This window comes from Uloborus diversus, chromosome 9 (genome assembly GCF_026930045.1).
Source record: "Uloborus diversus isolate 005 chromosome 9, Udiv.v.3.1, whole genome shotgun sequence".
In the NCBI taxonomy this organism is placed as follows: domain Eukaryota; kingdom Metazoa; phylum Arthropoda; class Arachnida; order Araneae; family Uloboridae; genus Uloborus; species Uloborus diversus.
Window position 1 is genome coordinate 106,635,411 of NC_072739.1, and position 17,588 is coordinate 106,652,998.

The following is a 17,588-nucleotide window of genomic DNA, read 5'->3' on the forward strand; positions in this document are numbered from 1 at the left end:
TGCTTAAGTAATTCTTTAATTTTATAGCCAAGTTGTATTCTTTTATATATTTTGATATTAACTAATTGCTTTTTTTTTCTTTCATTTCAAAGTTGTTTGTTACAAAAGCAATCTAAGATTTTTTTTCGTTACATACTGAAATCATTTGAAATAGAGTTAACTTGTGTACTTAAGTATCTTAATTTTTTTATTGTTAACATGCTGTATTCATTCATTAAAATCTATGTTCTTGATTAGAGAAAAGCTCCATATGAATGGATGTCAAATGGTTTCATCTGTTTTGCAAAAATATGTCCATTAGTTATATAAGAATAACTACATCTATTCTTTCACTATTACTTGTTATTCTTGCAACAATTATTATACTGTTTGAAAACTTAGTTCAAAATAATTTCAATTACTTTTTATTTCTATCATAAATACATATATGTTCTTAAGAGTAATTTTAATAGTTTCTTAAAATTCTTATGCTAAGTGGTTTCTGGAAGTAAAGTATTTTTTTTTTTTAATTTTCTGTAATCTTTCCATGTATAAAAATTTAATATACTGTTTTGTAGGTTCCCCCCCCCCCCCCCAAATAGTCTTTTTTTCCATTTTATTAAAAGAATAGCATCTTTTTAAATATATCTTTCGTTCAGGAACTTCATACAACTTAAAACGTTTAAAATACTGCATTTCATACAAACATATAATGGATTTCAAGTAGAGTACAGAAAGAAAACCATTATCATTGGTAACGTAAATCAGGGAAATTTGGTGAACTTAATCAGGGAAAAGTCAGGGAACTTTTTTCAAAGTTCCTGTCGCCACCCTGTATTAGTAGGCATTTTAATAACAGTCATAGCAAGGGATTATTACAAATGTAGCATTAAACTAATTGCCAGAAAAAACTATTATCTAATCTCTGAGCACTGTACATTATGGTAGACTGAAGTTAGATGCAAAAAAGACTTTTCGAAATTCAGTTCCAAACACATATGAAGAAATCTGGTAATATCTTTGCTGAATCAAAAGCTGACAGATCCTTTGGTTCAAGGGATGACTTTAGGAAATATGATAGTAACAATGATTACAGGTGATCAAAACTGCAGGGGTCTTGATTTTGAGTAGGATTACTTATGCAGGATCAGGAAAATCAATTTATATGCAAAAAAATTTACAATTCTGGATTTTAACTTTGAAACAGATCACTATCAACTCACTGATTGTCAGAATTAGAAAAAAATTAACCAGCACTTACAATGAAAGTTTCAAATAAATCTTTGAAAAAAGTTGTACTTGTTATTAAACCTACTTGAATTAGATTTCAAAAACCTCTCCTGACATATACAAGCAGCAGAACAATGCGTTAAATTGCTCACAGAGGCATCAATTGCAATGATTTGTGATAGAGAGATGAATTTATTAGAGCCAAATGATGATTCAGAAAATTTATGGCACCATTTAACTCCTAGACCAAATAGTCAGTAGTCAAGCAAATGCTCAAGTCAACTTTCCCATCAAATTATTTTGTTGTTTACAATACAATAATACTTTTAACTGTTTAAAAATATCAGAATTTGTTAGCAACATCTTTAGTTTAAAGTGTAACTTATGTGAACTGTTGCAAGCTGGGTTCATAATTTTTTTTTAAACTTGAGCTTTGGAACTTATCAGACGTTAATTTTGCTTTTTTTTTTTTTTTTTTTGCAAAGTTTATGTGCAAAGTGGAAAATTTAGTTTTTTTTTTTTTTTTTTTTTTTCTGTGTAAAAAATGTTTTTTACTATTTAATTTTTGTACATATACATTTAAGAATTAATCTCAACTAAAGCTAAGATTTCTACAGTAATAATTTCTAATACTTTTTCTCATAGTGCAGAGCTATATCATTAGTGATAGCAATTCTAGTATACTGGTATATCGAATACCAGTTTTTCAATTTTATAAACAGTATTTGTATGGACTTATACTGGTATTTTTGATATTAGCTGCAAATAGTAAATAGTTTTTAATTAATATGTTTTACTATGACTTATTAGATTTTTTTGTTATTTCAAACACATATTTTTTTTCTCAACATTGACACTAGACAAAAAGTGATCATTTGCTGCATCCTATTACATCAAAAGTATAAGTATTTCATTTGAGATAAAATTATTGTATAACTTTCTTTGGTTTGGGTGCAATATTAGTCAAATTCAAGGCATGAGTGAACAGCCAAGATATTTATTATTAAAATGCTTTTGCGTGACAAAATATCTACCGTAAAAGCGGGTGAGAATGGTTTGGAGGGTGAGATTGATACAAACCCCAGTTTTGATGTAATAAGTGTTCATAGTGCATGCTGGGCTAGCCCAGTTTCAATAGGAAGTATTGTGCAGCCTTCTCTGGTAATGAGAGTGTTGTTATCACTGTCAAAACGACCCGCCGGACGAATAACCTGGTGATTGTAAATTTATTTGTGGTGAGCAACTGGTGCTACGTCTTTGTAGGTAGCTCGGAAATTTATGTTGGTGAGCTTTTAGTGCAAAAGGAATCACAATTTCGTATGTACCTTTCGCTTTCATATTACATAAAGAAAGTTACCTCTAATTTACATTCAAAATAAAATATTTTGATGTTGCTACAGTTACAAACGTGTAAAGTTTACAATTTGGAGGGTGTATGTGGTACAGTAATTAGTCGAAATTTTGGAGGGTGAGTTGGGTTATAAGGGGAAAAAGTACTCAGAAAAAATCAGGGTGTAGATGCAAGTGAGTTTAAAGTTTCAACTATGTTGAAGCGAGGTAAGATTTAGCAGTGATTGAAAAAGATCATAAGATTTGCATTTGGTATCCGTCTTCAAAAATTATGCAGAAAATAAAGCATTTGTTTTATTTTGATTTTATGATGTACTTGATTCTCCAAGTTCAATTTCCAGCATAACTTACATCTACAACTCTCCCGTTAAAACATAAGAGAATTAATGTATGGTACAAACACAGGGTTCGCCGATATATATATCAGTTGGTATATATATCACAATATATATCTGATATTTATTTTGAAAGTATCATGATATTTTGATACTTTCAATATTTATTATTTTTAATATATTATTTTCAATACAAAAAGTATATTAATCATAGTAATATTGTCCATTTATTAAAAATAACCAAAAAATTATGTACTATATTTTTATGTATTAATACATCATGAATATAACAAAGTAATATAATATTCCTTTTTTACTTGTATATTATATTCATAAAATAATTCATTAGTAATGTAACAATCTTAATACATATTAAAAGTGCCTATTTAAATATAAAACGTAGCTCAGAAAAAAAGAAAATATCTCATGACTGCACCAACTAATGCATATTATTTATCTCTGAATCATTTAACTGTAAAAGTAACTAACAGAAGCAAAATGAGTAAAACAGCTAAAGCCAAATTAACTCCATTAAAAGTGATAGATATGTAAAATGAAATATTTGACATAAATAATGAAAGAAACCTTAATTTGAAGTCTACATATTGTAATAATAATGCAAGAAAATAAAGAGGCTTTGAGGATGCATTTACTATTTTGAAGACTTCAGTTTATGCTAATTGAAAATATCGAATACAAATACAAATACAAATGTGACGACCAGCAACAGGCTCTGGGCCCAGCTAGGCTGGTCCTAGTCAATTAATTAGTCCCCAATGAAGATCAATGGCCCTCTTAAAGCTATCCACTCCCCTGCTCATTACCGCCTCTTCCGGTAAGCTATTCCAAGTGCCCACGACCCTGCTAAAGTAGTAGTTTTTCCTGATTTCAGAGTTAGCCTGAGATTTAAATAGCTTAAAACAATGACCCCTTGTCCTGCTTTCCCCACAAAAATTTAATCCATTTACATCTTTCATTTTGATAAATTTAAATAACTGAATCATGTCCCCTCTGACTCTCCTTTGCTCCAGGCTATACATGTTAAGCCTATTAAGTCTGGTATCATAATCTAAATCTGAGAGTCCCCTTACTAATTTAGTTACCCTTCTTTGAACCCTTTCCAATACAAAAATATCTTTCTTCAGATAAGGTGACCAAAACTGAACAGCATACTTCAAATGAGGTCTTACTAAACTCATATATAAAGGCAGAAGAACTTTCTTAGATTTGTTTGAAATAGATCTATTGATGAACCCAAGCATTTTATTGGCTTTGTTACTAGAAATACTGCACTGTTGACTAAACTTGAAGTCCTGATTTATAAAGACACCCAGATCCATAACATTTTCTGCCTGATTTATGACTGAACCCTGTAAACAATATCTCATACTACTTGTTCTTCATATTCGACAATCCCCATAACTTTTACATCGTCAGCAAAACAATTTGTTACGAAAGGAAGTAAATTATTTTCCAAAAACATTGGCAACCTTAATTTGCATTAGGTTTTTTCTCATTCGTTCATTCCTTCTTGCAACAAGATCGCGTCAGCAGAATATGCAAATTGCCGGGTGCATTTAAGCTCCCGGCACTTTGCTTCATTCTCTTCCCTTTTCAATTTGCAACCCAAGTCAGACTTGGTTGTTTCTTTCGGCAGCTCAGTCGAGTCTGTCCGTTTTTGCCGATAGTTTCGGCTTACTGCTCTTGATATGAATATCATAGGTCAGTATGTTTAACGTTTCATACTTTGACTTAGAATGTTAGATTCAGAAGTCATTTAAAGTATTATGAGCAACTTAATAATGTAAAGAGCGTATTCTCAATATTTCCTTTAACATGTCATTGTATATATCATAGCCATAATAAACAAGTTACTTTTTAAATTTGGCTCTTCATGATGTTGCACAAGATAAATATGTTTTTTCAAGAAGTATCATACGTCCTGGTTGAGCTTCCACTTAAAGTTAATAAGCTGAGCACTTTTAAAAGCTCAGTTTAACAAATCGGTTATGGGCCGTTTGCCCAACCTGACGAGATGGTATGCGTAAATTCTTTAAAAAATTTTTCAACATCGAACGTGATACAGAAGTCTATCAGACGGTGGGCCAGATAAATTTTTTGCTCAACATGGAAATCTCGAAATTAAATAGGGAAAATTATTCCACATGGCTAAACGATATGAAAGCCTTGTTAATGAGCAAAAATTGCTTGAGATTAGTTACCGAAGTTGAAAAAGAGCCAGGTAAAGATTCACCACAAACTTCAGACTTTTGTAAACGCAGAGACAAAGCATATAGTTTAATCTATTTGCACATATCTGATGAATACAAGAATTTGATAAATCAGATTGATGATCCTTCTCAAGCATGGAAGAAATTAGAACTGCATTTCCGACCAGACTCTCGTGCACGAATTATTGATTTGACAGACCAGTTTTTCAATTGTCACATTGAGTTAGGTGAAGAGGTTGATATCTATGCAAGTCGACTAAAAACTCTTATCAAACAGTTAGAGGATTTGGGAAAACGTATCCCGTCATATTATCAGTCTTTCCAGTTGATTCGTTACTTGCCTGCTGAATTTGGGCAGATTGTACAGTCAATTTACAGATGGAAAGAAGATGAATTTACGTTTGATAAAATTTTGACTGAATTACTTGCTGAAGAATCTCGTTTAAAATTAGTGCAAAAGGACTCTGAGTCATCGGCTATAGCTTTTCAAACTTCCATTAAAGCGGGACAAAAAAAAATGTAATTTTTGCGGGAAATGCGGCCATACGAAAGCGAGATGCTTCAAAAGAAAGAAGCAAGAATTGAATTTTGTTTGCAGTGTCAACTCCACAGAAGAAGTATCCAATGACTGGTACGTGGACTGTGCGTCGACCCATCATTGTTGCAATGACCTAAAACTCTTTGTGCATTATATTCCAAATAATGCATCCAGCCTTACAACAGCAATTAAAGCGCCAAGCTGTCCGGTTGAAGGAACTGGTAGAATTGTGCTACTTTTGGACTCTAAAGGTAATAAAGACAAATTAGTTTTAAATAATGTTCTTTATTCTCCAAACTTACGGAGAAATCTTTTGTCTGGTTCACAATTAGATAAAAATGGTTATTCATTTGAATGTAAAAATGGAGTTTTAAATGTAAAATCTAAAGATCAAAGTAGAATTATAATATCTGCAAAATATAAAGATGGGCTTTATTCTTTCTTGCCCAAATACCCTAGAAGCGTAAATGCAAAAACTAAAAATAATAAAATCTATAAATGTAAAAATGTAAAGGAACTTAACAGTTTTAAAGAACGCGAAAGTGTTGATTTATCGGCGAAGCCGAAAAATCAGATTTTTTTTTCTGAAAATGATGTAAAAGTAGAGTCTAAGTCCGGAAATTCTAATTCTAGTCAGAACTCCAACAACTCCGGCGATTTAATATCTAAATCTAATAGTGTTTTTTCTAGTAGAAAATTTGACAACAATTTAAACGTATGGCATAAACGTTTTTGTCACATTAATTTTAAATATATTGTTAATACTAGTAAAAATAATGCTGTAAATGGTTTAGGTGATTTTAAGAAAACTGAATTAAATTGTGAATCCTGTAAAATAGCTAAATCTAGACGTGTCTCTTTCAAGCCGTTGAATAAGATCAGATCAGAAAAACCCCTACAACTAGTACATATGGATCTTTGTGGAAAACTTCCACATGTCGCAATTGGGGGATTTAAATATTTTCTGTCTATAACTGATGATTATTCTCGTAAAGTCACTGTTTTTCCGCTAAAGGAAAAGAGTCAGGCACTAGAATGTTTTAAAAAGTATCAAAAAAGGGCTGAAAGGTTTTTGAATACGAAAATTGTAAATGTCTGAACTGATAATGGACTAGAATTCTGCAGTGCCGAATTTGAGACCTATTTAGATGAACAGGGTATAAGACCAGAACATACAAATACGTATACTCCAATGCAAAACGGGGTAAGCGAGAGATTCAATTACACAGCTCTAGACGCTGTAAAGGCAATTTTACACTCCAGTAAATTAGGAAATCAGTTCTGGGCTGAGGCATTACTATGTTTCACGTATGTGTGGAATCGTGTTTGCCATGAAGGTCAAACTTTAACACCTTTTGAACTTTATTCTGGGCGAAAACCTTCGGTCAGGCATTTGAAAATTTTCGGTAATCCTGTTTTTCTTGGAACCCCCAAAAATTTAAGAAGGAAACTAGATATGCGGGCCAAAAAGGATATTTTTGTCGGGTATGCTTTAAAAACAAGGGGATATAGAATTTGGCTTCCTACAGAACGGAAAATTGTGGAATCGATTAATGTTAGATTTGAAGCAGAATCTAAGTGCAGTGGAGCCTCACTGGACCCAACTAAGTTTCTGGATTCGGTAGATTCCGACAATGATTCTGATCGGGAAAGTTTAAGTGAGGAAGAAAATGATGTTGTACCAGTGTCCGTACTGGAACACGAAGAACAAAGTACTAGTCAAACCCTAATTCCAGATAAAATTGTTTGGATTCGGAAAGCTGTTCCCCGTCCTGACAAATCACGAACTGATATCTATTATTCAATTGAAGGTGCAAACGCAAGACTGCGGTCTTATAATGATGTTGAAGCGTTTTGCAGATCTCACAAAATAGAATATTTAAAAGAAAATTTTGATTTCAGTGGGAAAAATAAATTTTCAGGGAAAGTAAATTTTACAGACTTGAGTAATTCAGAAACATGACTAGACGTTCGTATACCAAAATCTTTCAATGATGCTTTAAAAACACCAGAGGCAGACCAATGGTACAATTCAATGTCAGATGAAATTCATACCATGCAAACCCGGAACGTTTGGAGTCTTGTGCCTAAACCGGCTGATTCCAAAGTAATTGGCAATCGTTGGGTTTTTACTGTGAAAAGAAACGATAAAAATGAAATTGTTCATTTCAGAAGTCGCCTGGTAATTCAAGGTCATAGACAATTAAAAGGTATTCACTATGACCAGGTATTTAGTCCAGTCATTGAATTCTCATTGGTACGATTATTTTTTTCTATCTTTGTGTGTAAACTGAATTGGATTCATCATCAATTTGATATAAAATGTGCTTATTTATATGCTCCTCTAAAGGAAAACATATACATGTCACAACCCCAGGGATTTCAAGATCCTGAGAAAATTGGTTATGTTTGTAAATTAAATCGTGCAATTTATGGACTTCATCAATCGGGTCGTGAATGGTTTTTGGAAATACATAATGTTCTTATTGGTTTAAATTTTAAGAAATTATCATGGGCAAATTGTGTTTATATTTTTGAATCAAGTGTAATTTTAATACTTTATGTTGATGATATAGTAGTATTTTGTAAAAATAACAAATGTCTGAATGATGTTATTATTAGTCTGAAATCTAAATTTGACATCAAAGTACTCGGAAAAACGCAAAAACTTTTAGGCGTTGAATTTGAGGAAATAGACAATGCATTATTTATTCATCAACAAAGCTATATCAACAAAGTATGCAAAACATATCAAAAATACAATTTTCCAATTGTTTCTTTGCCGATTGGTGTAGGAACTGTACTTTCCAAAGATCAATGTCCGAATTCTAAAGAAGAAACTGAAATGATGTCTAAATTGCCTTACCGTAACATTTTAGGTTGCATTTCCTTCATTGCAAGTAGAACGCGACCAGATTTAAGTTACGCTGTAAACATATTATCTCAATTTCAATCTAACCCAGGTTTGAATCACTGGAATATTCTACTGAAACTCCTTGGCTATTTAAATTACACAAAATCTCTGAAATTATGTTTGTCTAACGTTTCAAATTTAAAAGTTGAATGTTATAGTGATGCAAGTTTTGCAGCAAGTCGCGATGATAGAATTTCGATTGGCGGAATGATTTTATTCATTGATCAATCTCCTATCATTTGGAAAACTTTTAAACAGAAATCTGTTAGCTTATCGACAATGGAATCAGAATATGTGTCACTAACTGAAGCTGCAAAGGAATTAGTTTGGATTGTTCGCATAATTGAACTTGTAAAGTTTGAATTTATTCAGATCAAACCACAGTTTAACTTACTTTGCGACAATCAAGCAGCAATTAATTTTTCAAATTCGCCAATAGAAAACAGTAGAACAAAACATATAGACATCAGACTTCATTTTTTAAGAAATTTAATATTAGAAAATTTGTTTGATTTAAATTATGTGAATACAAAACAAAATTTCGCGGATATTTTTACAAAACCTTTGAACAAAATTAAATTAAACTTTTTCATAAGAAATTTTTTTAAATGAAAAGAAAAGAAAAAAAAAATATATCGAAGTCCAATTACATTTCCATGTGTACTTTGGCAAATTTTTTTGTAAAAATGTTCATATTATGTTATTGACTATTGTCATTTGTTTTCATGTATCTGGAAATTCTGGAGCGTTTAATGCAACAGCACGAGTAGGACTTTTGATGCTGTCATTCCTGATATAATATTGATGTCCTCTGGATCCTTCAAAGTTCGCTGGAGCCGATGCGGGTCAACAGCTCAACTCATCAACTTGTTTGATTTTTTGAAAAAAAAAAAGTGCTGTTCTATGGATTTAATTTTTGCAGTGCCAGAATCTCAAGTCAAGATGCTGAAATGAAATATTTCAATTTAAATTGTTATTTTTATTGCATAATGTTCTGATACGATCTTGATTGCAAGAGGCGGGCCATATTTAACACAATTCATGCTTCCAGAAATATTTTCATTGATGTCATTCATAAATATAATAAACAAAAGAGGCCCTGAAACTGATCCTTGAGGAACCCCACTTAAAACATCACTCCAATTAGAATGATTTCCTCTCACAACTACTCTTTGTTTCCTACCAGTAAGCCAATTTCTAACCCAAAGTAAAGTTTTTCCTCCTATTCCAATGTCAGCTAACTTGCTGAGAAGAGCAACATGCGGTACCTTGTCAAAAGCTTTTTGAAAATCAATATAAACAACATCCACACATTTTTTGTTATCTAAAGCTGAGGTAACCTTGTCGTAGAAATGCAATAAATTAGTAGTACAGGATTTACCTTTCCTGAAACCATACTGCAAACTAGTCAACAGACTATTAGTCTCTAAGAACATCATGATCTTAATTTTGATCAAAGTTTCGAAAATCTTACAAATCACCGAAGTCAAACTTACAGGTCTATAATTCCCAGCAATACCTTTAGACCCCTTCTTGAAGAGTGGCATTATGTTAGCCAGCTTCCAGTCCTCTGGCACCGTCCCCGAGTTATAAGAAGCATTGAAAATATTCAAAATAACATCCACTAATTCCTCTGCACATTCAACTAAAATTTTTGGATAGATATTATCTGGTCCCGGAGCTTTTAGTTGCTTTAATCTTTTTCAAATGAAATAAAACCTCCTCCCTGGAAAATACAAAATCCTCAAGCTGTATAATCGCTTGTGTCTTGTTAGTGTCAACTGTTGAGATACAGTTATCGTTAAACACACTGGAAAAAAAGTTATTTAGAACATTTGCAATATCCCTATCGTTTTGGATTAAATTTCCATACTCATCAACCAAAGGCTTAATTTGACTGTTTCGAGCTTTCCCAGAATTAGCGTAAGCAAAAAACCTCTTAGGGTTCCCATCAATGTCATCTGCCAGCCTTTGCTCCAATTCCCTTTTCTGAATCCGTACCAAATACTTAAAATTTCGCCTTGCCTTCCCATACTGGAGCCTCTCCGCACTCTGACCAGTTTCTTTAAACTTACGAAAAGTGGCTTGCTTATAATTAAGAGCTTCTTTAGTCTCCCTGGAGAACCACATGGGCCAAATTTTGGTACTAACACCTTTTCTCCTAAATGGAACATAGTCCCCAACGGTTTTAGCAAGTTTATCCTTAAATTCCGTCCACTGCTGATCTACGTCGTTATTTTCCAACCCTGACGAAAAAACCTCTTTCAAGCTCTGCCTAAGTGCAACAAAATCGGTGTTTCTGAAATTGGGCACAAACCTAAAATTATCATCTTTGCACACTTCAAATTGAACCCGGAACCTAATGCTGTTATGATCACTATCTCCAATATGCTCCCCTACACTCAACCCCTGAACAAAACTACCTATGTCACAAAAAACTAGATCCAAAATGGCCTCCTCTCGAGTTCCCTGAGTTACAACTTGATCTAAGAAACAGTCACCAATTACTTTTAAAAATTCCTCTTCTTTGCTATTACCAGGATAAAAATTATTCCAATCAATACCCGGAAAATTGAAATCCCCCATTATGATAACGGATCCTTTACTGGACATGTCACTCATAATACGGTACATCTGTTCATCTTGTCCCTGGTTTGAATTAGGTGGCCTATAAATGTTTCCAAAGCGTAGCTTTTTGCCCTTACTGCTCATCAACTCAAGCCAAACCATATCAATATCAGTAGGCTTATCATTTATGACCAATTCATTGCAAATAAAATTGTCTCTAACATAAAATAAAACCCCGCCACCTCTTTTACCTACTCTATCCTGTCTGAACAAATTATACCCATCAATATGTAATAACTCTGCATCAGATTCGGTAGCCCATGTCTCTGTAATTCCAATAACATCCAACTTCTCATCCATAACTATGCTTTTCAATTCATCCATCTTGTTCCTAATACTGCGAGCATTGGTATAGAAAACTTTAAGCATGCCTAAGTTGCTTTTATTTAACACCCTGAAATTTCCTAAATTACAATTGTTAACATTACTACTATTGTTCGTCACTTTATTTCCATTCCTAGCAATACCCAAAAAAATTTCGTTCTCTCGATACCTGATGCTTGAACCATGCCCCCCATTCCAACTTAGTTTTTTGACTCCGAAGCCCTTAAAATTAATCCACTAACCATTTTGACTCAAAATATCATGATATTTTCAAACCCTGGGTACAAACCACCAAAACCTATATGAAAACATTAAAACATGTGCTGTACCATTCTCACCCGCAATGAGAGGATAAAAATAGTACAAAGAAAAACTGCTCTGGCGGGGTGTGGGTGAAGTTTCAAATTATTTCAGGGTCGGAATCAAAAGCAAAGGTCCTAAACTGTAATAATAACGCAACTTCATTTTTTTAAATGGATGTTGAGTAATTACAGTCACAAATGTACTAAAACTGTACTATAGTCACCTGCTTTTACGATATACAAAAGGCAACTTTTTCACACTATCACTTAGCTTTTATCAAATTTTGATTTTTTTTCACTCATCCTACTCATACCCTTCATGGTAATTTGAATATGTTCAATTGTATAATATTTCAGATGATGATTTGAAAAAAGTAAGTCAGTAGTAGATTATGTTGTGTAAATTAGTTATTTGATCTTCCTTCTCAGCATGAGAAGTCAAAATTATATAGTTTGGAATTTAGATTTACATTTTATATCCCAAGTTTCATTTTATAAAATATGAATTTTATTTTCAGATCCTGAACTTGCTCCTCAAACTTTGATGCTTTGGTTAGAGCTAGCAAAGTGGCTAGAAGTAAGTGTAGTTTCTTGATTCTATAAAGATTACTGTGAATTTTAAAATGTTAAATATAAGTGTTGCCACGCCTCTTGCAAATCATCGGGAAAAGGTAGGGATGGGAAAATGCAAAGCCAAGAATATAATTGGGATTTTTTTCTTTTTAATTTGAACTATCAAAAGGAAAAAAAATGTCTATTATTGCATTGTAATTGAATGCAAAATAAAGAATCTTCGGAATCTATGCATATAATAAAATAACATGTTCGTTTGTGTGTGTATGGCACATATCCCGGGAAAACAGTACGGCCTAGAAAGCTGAAATTTGGCATACAGTTGCAATTTCTGCCGAAGATGTGCACCCCCAACTTCGATTTTTGATATTTTGATTAGAAAAATGTTATTTAATGTTTAATGTGATTTTTAGCACTTTTTAGTACTTTTAACCTCACAGACCCCGAACCAATTGCGCCAGACGAATATTTTTTGTACTATAGTGTAGGAAATTTATTTTTAAATATGATAAATGAAAAAATTTTGAAAATAGAGCAATTTTTGTATTTTTTATAGATTTTTTAAAAAACCTTTATTTTACTTTTTTTTCTGGGTTAGTTTTTTTCAAAACCCATCCTGCGAAAAGTATTGAACCCTCGATTCTAAAATTTTAGTTGGTAATAGTAAAAACATTCCGCCCCCTTCAGAAGATAAAAGTTTTAAAAAATACGCAATAGTTTTTTTTTTTTTACAATTTTTTTAATGCAGAACACAACGCGAGCTGTTTGCTTGCCGGCTGAGTTCCGAATTTACCTCATCACGTGATCCAACTGAAATTGTTTGCCTTCTCTTCACCTTTTTTTTAGTTTTTTTATCTTTTTGCAAGCGCTACTTCTTGCACACTACGGGGAACATAGAATTTTTTTTTTTTTTTGCAAGCTATTTTAATTAAATAAATAAAGCCTGCAGTTTTTTTTGCATGATCTTGTTTCTGTTGCGGATTGGCGGTTAGGTTAGGTAGATGTAGAGATAGAGATTGAGTGGAAAGAAATGTTTTTCCGAATTAATACTTATATAAATAAAAAAGATTGTTAATTACTGGGGTCAGAGGTAGATATGCATAGATTGTATAGATAGATAGATAGACAAATATGGAGTCTATATAGTAGATGGAAAAGTTAGAAAAGTGGGAAAGAGAGCAATATTTTCTTTTAAATATGCTACTGTTCTGTCCTTATTCTTGGTGCACGAGCAGTTTTTAGAGTTTTTTAGAACCCCCTACCTTACAGGGTTCTTACGCTCCTTACAAACTCCTGCTTTTTAAGGAAAGAAAATAAGGGCAATTAAAATGCCTGAATTTTGCTATTATCTCCTTACAAACTCCTTATTTTTTATTCTACATGGCCTTAAAGATTTTCTTCTATCCCCAATCCGATACGAGTGAATACGTTATACCAAATTTTATCAGAATTCCAGTATTTTTTTCGTCTGGTAATACCAGAAATCTGATTTTTTCATTAGACAGTTTTCTTCCCCACATCCGAATTTTTTTTGCTTAATCTAAATTTCTAAAGATTGTCGATAATTATTAATAATATAAATCTTGTAGACTTGTTAAAGTATTATTCTAAAATCTTTTTGCTTTAATAAATTCTTTTATTCGCCGTTTTTAGACCTTTGATACTTTCATTTTGATTAAAGCAATCTCTTTGCAGTTATATGAGAATCGATGTTTTTTGATTTTTGATGCTTATTATGCTTTTTTAGAGGGCAATTAAATGAAATTTCTTTTTATTCCTATAAGAATCACTAAGTTAAAATTTTCAAACAAAATTTTGTGTCTTTTATCAGAGTCAAAAAGTTAAAATCTAAATTGCTGATTTAATTTGACTATTGCTTCAATTGCATCGATTGTTATAAATAATACGTTTATTGTAGAGCTCTAAAATGCAGTTGTAAAATAATCTACTTAAATAAATTCCTTTATGTGCCGTTCTTTTTACTTTTAAAGCGTTCACTGAAAAAATTGCAATCTCTTTGCATCCGCCATTGGAATAAAATTTTTTGCATTTATGACACTTACTATGCCTTGTGAAGAGGCAAAGAAATTAAGTTATTTATATTTTTATTAAAATCATTAAATTAAAAAGCTTTTAACAAAATTCATGCCCTTTAAGAGTGTCTAATGTCAGAAAGTTAAGTATGGAATCGCTGGTTGAAATTAATTTTTGTTTCTACTGTTTTAAATGTTTTAATTCATACGTAATATGTGTATTTAAAAAAAATTATTGAAATTTGAGTTTTCTATGTTTATCAGCATAGAGTCACAAAATTTTTGAAATGGTCTGCAAAACTTTGATCCACTTTGAAGATTATTATAATTTTCGTACAATTTCGCAGAAAGATCCTTAATATTTAAATCGCCTGTATTTCTATCTTGTATGAGTAACCTAATGTTTTTAAAATATGCCAAAATCAAACACAAACTTAGCTGAAAATTGTTTGTTGTGTTTGAAGTTTGTCCTTTTGTATCCTGTAAATATTTCAATTTATAGTTGGAAGTTATTTTGGCTTCTACGACTTTCAGTTGTCTTATTATAGTTCTTATTTTAACAATTATTTTCTTTTTTAAAATCTTTTTTTTTTGGTTAGGAAACAGTCAGTACATGTTTTGCTTTTGAGAAAATACTAATTTTAAATCAATTTCACTTATTTTTTATTCAATTTCAAAAGAAAATATATTTTAATGATTACCCCCCCCCCCCCCCTCGCATTTGAATTTGATTCTGAGTCGGCTCTAGTCTAAGAAGTAGTAAATGCATATTTTGCTATAAATTTAGTATGTTTGTGCATTCAATGTATTGTATGGAAGCTTTATTTATTTTTTTTTTCACAAAAAATGGACCCTGGGAAAAATTCTGAACAGATCCCTAATAATTTTTGTTCTCTAGCCAAACTGTATGTTTAATTGACCGTTGCCATGTTATCATTTTATTTTAAAAAGACACAGTTGTAAAAATTTTCAATCTGTCTCTCTCTCTCCCTCTCTCTTCTTCAGAATTGTATTTAATAACATTTCAGTGCAATCAATCATGTTTATTATTATTATTATTATTAAAATGATCATAATATTGTGGAATAAGACCTTCTTTTATTTTGTGTAACCCCTTTCCCACCACTTTTTTATTTATTTATTTATTTATTTGCTCAGAAATATCTTTTGCTATTTGCTTTGATCACCTTTGAATTTTAAAAAAGTATGACAATATTGTTTAACTTCTTGTTGTAATGCATACAGTTGTAAAACTTTTGCTTTAATTTTATGTATTACAGTTATCTGAAGATGAGCTTAAAATGATTGCAATAAAAAACTTAGTTTCAAATTATCTTGCTAAACATTCTGGAACAAATGTTGCTCTGAGTGAAGATTTGGTGCTTTTAGACACTATAAATAATTTGATGCAAAAGATTAATAATCCAAAATTGGCTACTGTTTGTGCAAACTGGATTGCTAATATGATGCCAAAAGGTAAGTTTTTTGTACAATTTTGTAGCTTTAACTTAACTTTAATTTTTATAATGTATTCAGTATATACAGAGTTGGCGATTGAAACTAAAAAGTGAGGGGGGGAGCAAAAAAAAGACAACTAAAAGCGTTAGAACTTTTAGTGGCAGCAAGAAGAAAAAAAGGCGGGGTGTATAAAATTTTAATTTTGCTAGGGCTGGGTTTTGAGAACAGATGAGTGTTAATTGATGTAAATCTAACAACTTAACTCACGTTTTTCTGAAGATTTTGATGAATTTTGTACACAATAACTTTCCTTGGAGAAACACTTATACATGTATTAGATTTACATATTTACCCAAAAATATTTTGAGATATTATAAGCAATTGTTATTAATTTTATGAGCAAGTATGTCTTGCTTAAGTAAAACGATTAACTAATATTCTTAACAATGAATACATAAACTAAAAGTTACTGCTTTTGCTAAATAATGTTTCATAAATTGATATACAAAGAAAAACAAATAATTAATATTCTGAAACTTTTGACCTTTCTGCTTTTTTTATAATTTTTAGTTTTGAATTCTAAATTGGGGGGAAATTTGAACCGTAAAAAGTGGGGGGAGGGGCAGTTGCCCAGCATTTTTCATTAATTTATTTTCTATGAAGTTTCTGACATCAAACGCAATATTTTAAAGTGCTAAAATTCATCATAAATGAGTATTTTATAATGAGTCAAAGAAATTTTATATTCTAGAAATAAATGACTCCAAAGTGTTTGTGATCCGAAATGTCCACACATTTTGGGCTAACAATACATTCTAAAACTGAAAAACTTAAAAAAAAAAATTTTTTTTTTAGTGATTATGATTTTTGTATGCATATTTGTAGAATTTTTATGGGAGGAGGAGGGCACTTCCTCATAGTTTCTGAAATTTTCACACTATCTTCAAAAAATTTTACTAGAGTCCACTATCACACCTGAAATAACTTTTCACTGTTTCATAAAATAGAAGAAGCCAGGGCTTGTTGGATCTGAGAACGTGTTGAACCAGTCAGGGCCGATCCTAGGGTGTCGGCCGCCCGTGTACAAAGAACTGATGTGCCGCCCCTCAAGAGTAATTTGCATATTTTGACTAATCTTAGACGTCCATATAAATATTTCTTCAAATTTCTATATCAAGTTCTAAAAGAAGAAGAAAAAAAAAACAAGAATGATGAACTCATAAAAAGGAAGAAAAGTTTTATAGTAAGAAACTTAGGTACAATTTATATCTTTGAAGAAAGTAATAGGCACCAAAATTTACTAGTCGTAAAAACGCATTTTATAGTGTCTTCGGTGACATCAGAGAAAGGATAGAGGAGGGGGGATTGCTCCCAGAAGATTATCGAAATTGACGTACAAAAAATAGTTTTAGTAACCTTTGGTTGTGTTGGGTTGCAAGGAGAGAAAAGAGTCAGGTATATTCAAGGTGCATGGAGAAATTTTCGAAATTGACGTCAATATCGCAATTTTAGGAACTTTTTCGAGACTTCAGGGAAAAAGTAATGTTGGAGTTCTCTCCTAAAATTCTTTCAAAATTGAAATCAATTCGAAGCTATTTTTTGTGACCGCAGCTTGGGAAAGATCGCCGCTCGCACCGAAATTTCCGAAACTGAAGTTTTAAATAAGCAGTTTTGGGTTATCTTTGTTGACATT

General features: G+C 31.8%; 1 protein-coding gene across 1 annotated transcript in view; it reads left to right on the forward strand.

Annotated features, from left to right (window-relative positions):
• The window catches only part of LOC129230420 (uncharacterized), a 263,650-nt gene that overhangs the window by 196,737 nt on the left and 49,325 nt on the right, over nt 1-17,588 (forward strand). The window contains exons 33-34 of the mRNA XM_054864820.1: nt 12,350-12,408; nt 15,718-15,913. Of these exons, the coding sequence (XP_054720795.1) occupies nt 12,350-12,408; nt 15,718-15,913 (255 nt within the window). The remainder of the gene's footprint in view (nt 1-12,349; nt 12,409-15,717; nt 15,914-17,588) is intronic.